Here is a 10,673-nt window from a genome sequence, read left to right as displayed (position 1 = left end):
GTCTCTTCACTGCAGATCAGGTTTAATATTTGTACAACAGTGTATAGCCATCATACATTTTGCAATTCATTGAGAAGTTTTATTTAATTTATTAAAGGATTTATCAGAAGGGAATTATAATCTTACTGTCATATGCTGGTGAAAACTGTCATCGGAAATAGTTCTTAACATGACTTATCTCTGGAGACCACAATATCAGTTCTTTAATATCTTTTGCAATGTTATTTATAAAAAAAAAAAAATTTTTGTCTCTCTTAGTCTATACATTTAGGTATTTCTTTATATCAGACATTTTAAGGCATACATTATATCTATATGAATTTTTTTTGCCAGACTTCAAAAGATTTATGAAAACTAATGAAAATAAACTAATAACAAATACAAATTAATCAAATATTCTCCATATTTCTTTTTTATTCATTAACTAGTCTAATATAATCATGTGTGTCAAGCAATAATCATTAGCTCACTGATTTATTTTATTAATTTTTATTTTAATTCAAATTTAACTGTTGTCAGTTAGAGATAGTATTAGCTAGAAAAATGTCATTAATTTTCATACACTGTTTATCCATCAGCTACGATCGTTGGTTCCTTTATACAGGAGATAATCTTAATACGTGTTGGAGAAAATACTGCATGTTATGTGTTAGGATTGGTGAGGTCCCACAACAGGCCAATCTTTATTGAAAGAGGATCAATCAGCATCAATTTGTCAAATAATTTTTATTCAAGTATAAATTTTTGGGTTTTTTTTTTCAGGCAGAAAGACATAGAGGAAAAATTACTCGTCAGTTAGCTTCCAACATTTTTTTTATAAATCAATAATACATTTCTTTTGATGGAACCTTAGCTTAAGTCCTGGAGTTGTTTTCCCAAAAAACTTACAGACTAAGATTGATCATAAGAATATTGAATTTTCATGACTTACGAACTATCTTGAGTCGTAAGTTATGTTGTGAAACCAATTCCTGTTGTATGAGAGATAAGTTTTAATAAAGTTAATGGTTCCTCATCAAATCAATACTGAACATGTGGTATTTTCTAGTGGCTCAAATCCAACAGTATTTACATCAGAAACACAACTTGCCGTCCTGTATGCAGCTTTTTGTCAGAGATCAGTTCTTCCACTGTTTACTCACATTTTTATATTGTTAAGAGGTATTTTTGTATCTTGTTAAATAAACAAAGTGCTTAGAGTCTAAAAAGTGTTGTTGTTTTTGTTTGTTTCTGCCTTTCTGTTAAAAAGACAATCCAAACAATTGGAGGATGACTTTAAAAAGAGAACTTTTATATGCCAATTCAATATCAGAACTTGTGGATATCTATGTGGAATTTAATACTCTGAAAACACCATCAGCTATATAGAAAAAAACTCTTTTACCAGACCAATTGATTTTGCAATTATATTGACTAAATGACAACCCTGATGGCCCTGCAATCCAAATTAGTAATATCAAAAAGCCATGTACTTTGTGCCATCCATATCGAAGAGGATCTTGAAGACTGATTGTGTACACTATATACAGACAGACAGGTAGACTTTAGAAAGACAAATAGATGAAAGGAAACATGGACAGACAGTCAGGCATGCAGTTGCAATCTAATAAACCATGAGTATTTTCTTCAAAGAGAATTGTGTCTAAAGTATTATAACTCAAGCACCACCAATTCCATTTTTTTTGCATGTGATACCAATTTTTATTGATTTCATGGATAAAAGGCAACATTTTCCATCTACAGGCTTATAACTTAACTTTGACAAAACTACAAAATCAAACATCCCCAATAAAAGTTCTTCCATCCACAATGAATCAACAGTATATGCTAAACAGCTTATAACTCAAAAAGTTTAACTTAGAAAATGAAAGCTTTGGATTTTTTCTGCATCATATTTCCAAATCAACTCGAGGCATACTGTATTAAGATTTCACAGACAGCAGCACTATAATGCATCATAAAATTTCTGTGAGGAAAGAAAAAGATGACTTACTCTGTCTTTGAATGTATCAGGTATTAATTTCTTCACTGCATGTGGTTCTGGAAGATGTATCATAAAGCCTAGGACATCACCCTCCCCATATCCTGTTTCAGCATAATGTTTACCGCGACTCTGATGGAATTTGGTACCTTTTCTTGATCGCCAGGAAAAACTGAATTTGTCATAACCACATGGAGCTTGCAAGTTACCTAAAATTTATATCAAAAACTAAAATAACAAAAATACTGAACTCTGAGGAAAATTCAAAATCAAATGACAAAACACATGAAACGAATGGACAACAACTGTCATATTCCTGACTTGGTACAGTTATTTTCAAATGTAGAAAATTGTGGATTAAACCTGGTTACATAGCGATAAACCTCTCACTTGTACAACAGCCGTGTCAAATTCCATTATATTGACATCAATGCGTGAACAAAATGTCACAAATAGGGGTAAAACAACAACACGAACCCTGCTTCACATTTGGCTACTATTGTGTTGCTCATGGAATTTCAAAGCCAGTAAATAGTTTTATTGGGTTAAGGGAAGGGGATTGTAGTTATGAATTAAGGAATGTATCCAAATTCATCTGTATGAAGGATATTCCATAACAGTCAAACTACTCGTGATGGCATCCATCAAATTTACGAAGTGATGATTTCAACATCACCATTTGGAACTCTTGGTTTAAATATAAAAAGGTCATAATTGGGAAGCTGAAATCATCTCTTTGGTTGTAAAGTTTAGTTTTTAACCAACCCTCATAGTCAATTTTTAGATACAAGTCCTTATCAAATGGCAAAATCAATAGCTCAAACACATCAAATGAATGGATAACAACTGTCATATTCCTGACTTGGTGAAGGCATTGTCTTATGTAGAAAATAGTGGATTAAACCTGGTTTAATAGCGCTAAACATCTCACTTAAATAACAATCAAATTAAAAAAAAGAAGTGTATGACTATAATTATAAAAAGGTTTTCCTTAAATAATCATACAATCAGGAGCCTTCAATAGAGGAATAGTGGATTAAAATAATTTTGTGCTTTCAAATTTTAATGGATTGGTATTTTCTTGGATACTCAGGGATTCAAACAAAGTCTGAATACAACATTAGCAAATCTGTATTTTGTTAAACACTTCATTTTGTGGGAAGCACATTACTGAATAAATTCTTAATATATGAATGATTTCCTCCTAACAAAACTGTATGAAATATTAATTTCAAAATGCTTGTACACCCACATAAAACATATCATTGACCTATTACTAGTGTTTTATCTTAAACTGACCTTATCACACACAAATTCATTTAAACTAAACAAAAGTTTTAAAGTCAAAAGGCCATGACTGAGGGGGAGAGTCAAATAATCTCCATGGAAATGAGATTAGCCAATACCAATATATCTGCATACCAAATATCATTAATGGTTTCACATAAACTAACAAAATCAAACTTATTCTTTGTTTCTGCTGCCAGATATCCACACCTGAGTCGAGGCAAAAAAAAAATATGTAAAACTATGGTAATTCGCCCTTACCTTACAATTGTTACTGTGCAAAAGTATCAGTCTATAGACCATGACTGAAAAGGCAGGTCAAAATAATATCCATGGAAATGTATGTACAAATACTCATACATTTGATTCACAAATATCCTTGACTTACCATTAGGAGTTCCCCACTAACCTAATCATAAATTTACCATTATTCACCCCTCTACCAATGATGCTGAAACAGCACAATCTTTGACTTGCAAAAGGCAAGCCAAAATCAGCTTCAGGATGAATATTTTTTTCTACAGAATTCAAAATAATAATGAACTATCAGAATTATTGTCCCTTCACAAAACACCATTATGAAAATTTTGACTTGAACAAATTATTCAAACCAAGATCCAATTTAACTTTTTCTCTCTATATTTACCTAATTCTAGTGACCACCCTACTCTACAAGCTGTGTCAGCAGGCATTTCATCTATAATAACTTCATAATACCAAGACCCTCTTCTTACACCTGAAAAATATGTTATACATGGTTTTAGAGCCATTTCTTCTTTACATATAACTTTGTATTTCTTACATCTCTATTTGTCCATAGCTTGATATTAACTGCTTCACTGATGGTTATTGAGTTTATGTTCAAAGACTATAAGATAAAGATTTTACTACAAGTTTCAAATAAACTTTATACTTCTAACAATTCATGTAAAGGAGGTCAAGGTAAAAATAAATCCTGTCAGACTAATATGTTCACCTCACAATCACCCAATACAAATATAGTTGACCTATTGCTTATAGTATCTAAGAAACAGAATTGACCATAACAACTTAACATTCACACATGAACCACATGTCAAGATAAGATGAACAATGCCAGACAGGCATGTGCAATTAAAAATATGTTCAAACACCAAATACTGAGGATGCATTCATTTTCTTGGGCACCAATTTTCGTGGATAATGGAAAAAATGTATGTTAGTGGACATTTAATTTTGTGATTTTGCCAAAGTATTTTATATAAGCCTCTAAAAAACATGTCCTTCATTGAACAATTACTAATGAATCCACAGTATGGTTGACCTTTTTGGTAAGAGGCTTGACTGGAAATTGCTGAGCACAATCAGCCATCTTATTTATTGGCATAAACCAATCAAACATTTCTAAGTTCACATCTACTGTACATTGACAAATCCTTAATACTATTCATTTTACAATGATCTATTAATTAATTCTAATATGACGTGCTTCTTTCGTTTGTAAACAACACTGTGATAAAATTCTCAATATATCTATACTTAGCGCAGACTCCGTGGTGTACATAATAATGGCTGTTACAATATACTTCCCACGTAAATCCACTTGTATTGAAATCTATTTGCAAACCCTTTGCCGATTTTATAGTTTTGAAAATTGCAATTAACAAAAGACAAAATCACTTTTATTCTTATTGGGATGCATAATAAAAAGAAGTAATGCACAAGACCTAATAGCTTGGAGAAACCAACAAAATAAAAATAAAAATAAAATTCCGCGAAAGTCTATTAATGTTTTTGGCACATTTAAGTCATTTAAAAAAAATAACGTCATGCAAATGAAAACGCTAGAGTTGAAAGTTTTCTGCTACGTGAACCATTGAAATGTTATTTACTAATGTATTCAAATTGATTATCAAGGTAGGTTTTGTTTGATTTTCTATTCTATTGTATTATTCGCATATTTACTGATTTCAGCAAGTCAACATGGCGGCTCCTTAGTTAACAAAGGTCAACTTTGGATTTGACGGTAGCTTACGAGAAAAACATGTAAATCAAAATGACAATTGTTGGTTTTGAGAATGAAACAGATTTTTATTTTAGCGGTTGTTCTATCGGTTGTTCACGAAATAATCCATGCAAACTACTGATTAATTAGAATGTTTGAGCTTTATCTAACAGGGAGTAAAAAAGAAAAGCCACACACACAGCTTTACTCACCCTCGCTTCAGTTTTTTTAATGATCGTATTTGTCCTATTAGAATCGAAATAATTCATAGAAGCCATAGATTATTGGAAATTTACACATGGCCTGGGCCGTGATATTCGTTAATTTTATCCTGAGCGTTAGCGAGGGATAAAATTCAAATATCACGGCCCAGGCCATGTGTAAATTTCCAATTATCTATCCCTTCCATGAATTATTTCTTAATTCTCATATATTTAGGTTTTTTATCCTTTTTTTATCGAAAAGTTCTAACTATCTAAAGAAGAGATACTAACCATGTGTAGCTCTAATCATACTGTAACCTTTCTCTCCTGTCACACTTAGTCTGTCATCAGATATCTTTAACTGTGTTGCTATTAATAAAAGATTTCTGTTCAGTAAAAGAGCCAATTCTGACTACTTAAAAGGATAGTTTCTATAACGAATAGAAACATATCAATACTTTTCAAGATATGTTGTTTTTTTCTTTCTTGTATCAAATATATTATTTCAGTTAGAAATTCTAGAAACTTTTGTTTTACATTGTCTCAAAATAGACAATTTCTTAAATACAATTTTCCTCCAGCACGTCAAAACTTTCAAATTGATAGTTTGCTGCTTTCCCACTAAGCATGCAACATTAAGGAGTAAGGGCAAAGACTGGTAGACGCCAAGTTAGTATAACATATCGAGGTCAGGTGACATGTCTTTCTGCTGACTGTTGTTACCTTTTAAACTAGCAGGTTTAAAATATTGATAAATATGTGGGTCTAGAACAAAGCAGAGTTAATATTCATATAACATTAACATTTACTCATCATGAATAAGCATTTAATTTGTCACTGTTTAAACAGACATTTTCATGATATATATAATTTTCAGCATTGAGCCTTGGACCTGTATATATGTGATCACTATACAAGTATGACAGAACTCATAACTAGGCTGTGTATCCTATTCTATTTACCTATTCATTGCATACTCAAAATATTTCATTGACTTATTACAAAATGAATTAACACAATACTGTTGTGTATCGTTAGTATTGTTTTTTTTATTTTATTTTGGTTCATTTGTGTGTCCATTTCGCTGAACTAGTATACATTATGGAGGCCAGTAATTTTGCTCGCGCTCATCATTTTTTTATTTTACGAAAAGGTTTTTGAAATGACGAAAATATTTCATATCAATTTCGTCACTTAAATTTGGAAAGTGTAAAAGTATTTACACATCAAATTACTTGAATTCTACCTGTCTTTATGTTTCTGACAAGTTTATGACCCTCAGGTAATTAACGTTTACCAAAGATGTTATAAGTTGTCATGACAAGTAATCCACCTATCGCCAATCAGATGGGTCACTAATCCCTTAATTATTATCAAACCTCATAATTAACCATCATAAAAATCCATTTCAGTTATTACTCGATTTATTTCACTTAACTGGGCAGAGTTTAACCGATTCGCTCACAATAAACCAGTTCATCGATATATAGGTGTTTTAGGATAAACTCATCAATGAAGTGTCCAGTCATTGTTTTGTAAATTCCTTTGATGACAATGATAGGTGATTTGAAATCAGTTATAATTATAACGGTAATCATCCTTATCACACACATCTTTAAATAGACTGTCCTTATGCAAATTAAAACGGAAGCTCCGCCCGATCAGTTGAATTAACATTGGTAATAAATCAGTCAGTCAGTCAGTCAACATTTCATTTTAATCATTTTTCACAATTCTGTCGTATTTTCGTCATTTGAACAAAATTGATAATCTTCCCGGACAGTTCACCTTTATTTTAATTTCAATATTTCCCTTACGATCATAATTTGCAGTTTGTTTGTCATAGTTTCGTCATTTGAACGTATTTTCGTCATACTTGATGTCAATATTCATTAAAAGAGTAGGCTAATGCCGCTACAAGGCAGCACTCGCACCCGCAAAGTGGAGAGGGATTAATATAAGTTGCAAAACTTGTTTCCCAATCCACTATAAATAAATATGTTTAAACTAAATATTCATTAAAAACTTTCGACAACTTCGATTAAAGAGAATGAACTTTATTCAAATTGTTCGTTTAGAAATATTTTCACTTGCAAACAGGTGCCTCCTGTTTTATGTATTGCGCATGCGTGAAAGTTCGTAGATGAATCCGGTTTTATTCTGAAATTATTATTCAATTGTCACTTCCCGTTTTCATTTCATTTCGTTTAAGTCTACAGTCATTAGAATCGTCACAATAAGTATAGATACAGATCCTTCTATCCAATATTAAAGAAATTGATGCCAAATATCGATGTAAATGTATTTTCAAGGATATAAATGATTGTGAAGTGGAAAAGTCGTTACAAGTTCATTTGTGCAGTGGTTTAAAAAATTGAGGCACCCAACTTTTGTTGATCAGGGCCAGGGGTGTCCCCTGAAAATAACTGAAGTGAAGTTGTGAACCATATTACCAGATCCCTGTTCTTATCTTCATATCTTAGCATCACATCAGTCAATTCATGCAATATTGCCAATAACTGCCTACATAAGCAATCCTAAAGTCTTCCAAAGATCCTAGACTAGTCCTTGAAGGACTTAGACATATATGTATAGCTAGTTTAATATACATCCTAGACCCCTTGCTGTTATGAAAAATAAGGCTTATTTTTATCACACGCAAAAGTGACTAAAGCCCTCAAAATCCTAGCTGAAACCCTGAATTGGAGGCCACTAACTAGGTGCAAAATTATCTCTTTGTGTTGAAGACCAAAGGGGCCCTAGGATGTTTCTGAAATTATAAAAGAACAATTAAGCTATACCTCTGTCGTTTAGTGAAAGGAAAACTTCTGTCCCTAAATACATTCTGTATAAATAACCAGGGATAGGTTTGCCTGCCCAGTCAACACTTTCATCAAACGCCTGTCTGTTAGGTGCATGAGGGTCAGACTCGGCTAAAATATATCTGTAGCCATCTTTGTTATAAGGATGTTCCAATGGATAACCATGCACAGCAACTTTTGTACTTGGTCCTATGTCACTAAAAAAGAAAATACGTAATTTTGGAACAGTGTAACTTAGATCTTCATAATCAATTTTTAATGGTAATCAAACTGTCATATTTGAAGGTTAACTTCAAATAACAATACATAAAATCAATTAAACAGTACACAGTTCTTTCATAAAAGTCCAAAATTTCATTTTATGTCAAAGTTAATTTTTGTTTACTTTTGACATTTTTTTTTTATTTCAAATAACTAACATATTTTTATCTGAACTTTGATAACCGACTGACAGGTGAACATAATACGTCCATTTCCATTGTAGATGACACTCAATTTGAAAGCACATTTGTATGAACACTAACAAACCTTCATTTCTATTGCATACTTCTACATCATACATACTATGAAAAGAACATCTTTAAAATAAATTTATAAATAATACATACCTTCTTTTCAATTTATATCCTGGCTGTGAACTTTCTAATGGGGCTTTTCTTTTAGCACCTCTACCCTTTCCTGAAAACAAAATATATTGTTGGTAGTCTGCTACTCAATAACTCAACTAGATGTTCTTTCAAGAGTATGATTTCAATAAACTGTTCTGTTTAACACTGATCATTTTCCTTTTGGCCTATCTATACTATTAAACGAGAAGACCTCAATTTTGGTGTCGCTTCTCCTCCTTCTGCAAAAAATTGATCATTGTGACTGTATGTCCTATAGGTACCATGCATAGTTGCATTTGTCATCCATTCTTATGACTATTCAGTTTCGGTTATTTTGGGAGAAAAACGGAAAAAAATAATTCCAGATATGTGTCCGTCATCACCCCGGCTTTAATTCATAGACAATTTCCTCTTCCGTTTATATTTCCAGAAGTATCTATAGGGAAAACGGTACTATTTATTCTGCCATAGGCGACAATACTAACATTTTCTAAATTTACCAGTTTTTACAATAAAAACTTGGATAAAACAGTTATGTGTGGTGTTTGTACTTTATTACTGCATTCTAAAAATTGAAGCCAAATAGTATCATGACCAATTTCCAACAGAGAAGGTTTAGGTTATCCATGCCCACCGTCATTTTGCACCAAATTTATGAAATTTTGGAAGCAATTTCGAATAATTCTCTAGAAAATATTTCAATAGGTTTTAAAATTTATATTGTAAATATACAAACTGCAGTTATTCATAGATAAATAAAAAAATATATTGTACCCTTACATCCAATCACAGCGCTCATAAGTTGACTTCCTTCACCTGTCTTGGGTACACAAAAGGCCAACCTAATGATGGGAAAATGTAATACTACCGTTTTCCCTATACTATTAATTAAACGAGAAGACCTAGTTTTGTGTGTCGCTTCTCTTCCTTCCACAATAAATCGCCTCTGTGTCCTATAGGTAACATGCATAGTCGCATTTGTCATCTATTCTTATGATTATTCAGATTGCCCATAATTGGGGCATACACATTTATTGTTAAAAGGGAAAATAGTGATTTGGCAAAAAATGAAAGTAAGGTAGAGATTAGAGGGTGGCAGGACCTTATTCGGGGCGTCGGGATCGGAGGTTTTTAAGCTCGGGATTCGGGGATTGATCCTTACGAGATCCAGGAATATAGAACCACAACTATTATACCTCCTTAGAGAGGACAATTATTTTTCGCGTTTACCTACATGTAAACTACGATTATACTACTTTAATATATAGAGACTCTCTGTATTCTCTCTACTGTTTTTTTTTAAATGTTCTCTATTTAAGGGGTCATACCAGTTGCATTTATATAAAAAAAAAGTAAAACATGTGACACAAGTACAACCAATCGTAGAGCGTTCTCCATATCATGGTGTTTAGATTGCAAAAATCACAACTCTTATACTTCTTTAGAGAGGACAACTATTTTTCGCGTTTATCTACATGTAAACTACGATTATACTACTTTAATATATAGAGACTCTCTGTATTCTGTCAGGAAATTTCTATGTTAGTATAGAAAGTCCCTGATTCTGTTTACGGTTTTCTTTGAAATGTTTACTATTTAAGGGGTCATACCACTTGCATATATATTAAAATAAATAAAACATGCTCAACTTCATCTAAACCTACCTTGACCAAAAACTTTTACCTGAAGTGGGAGAGACGGACGGACGGACGACCGAACAAACGAAAACGAACGCACGAATGCACAGACTAGAAAACATAATGCCCATAATTGGGGCATAAAAATCTA

At 32.2% G+C, this 10,673-nt stretch overlaps 1 protein-coding gene across 1 annotated transcript in view; it reads right to left on the bottom strand.

Moving 5' to 3' along the window:
• The window catches only part of LOC134725257 (set1/Ash2 histone methyltransferase complex subunit ASH2-like), a 56,830-nt gene that overhangs the window by 23,257 nt on the left and 22,900 nt on the right, over positions 1 to 10,673 (bottom strand). The window contains exons 10-14 of the mRNA XM_063588928.1: positions 8,886 to 8,955; positions 8,257 to 8,474; positions 5,747 to 5,824; positions 3,915 to 4,004; positions 1,994 to 2,190 (exon numbers count right to left, since the gene is read on the bottom strand). Of these exons, the coding sequence (XP_063444998.1) occupies positions 1,994 to 2,190; positions 3,915 to 4,004; positions 5,747 to 5,824; positions 8,257 to 8,474; positions 8,886 to 8,955 (653 nt within the window). The remainder of the gene's footprint in view (positions 1 to 1,993; positions 2,191 to 3,914; positions 4,005 to 5,746; positions 5,825 to 8,256; positions 8,475 to 8,885; positions 8,956 to 10,673) is intronic.

This window comes from Mytilus trossulus, chromosome 7 (genome assembly GCF_036588685.1).
Source record: "Mytilus trossulus isolate FHL-02 chromosome 7, PNRI_Mtr1.1.1.hap1, whole genome shotgun sequence".
Classification (NCBI taxonomy): Eukaryota; Metazoa; Mollusca; class Bivalvia; order Mytilida; family Mytilidae; genus Mytilus; species Mytilus trossulus.
This window is presented reverse-complemented; position numbering and strand designations above follow the sequence as displayed.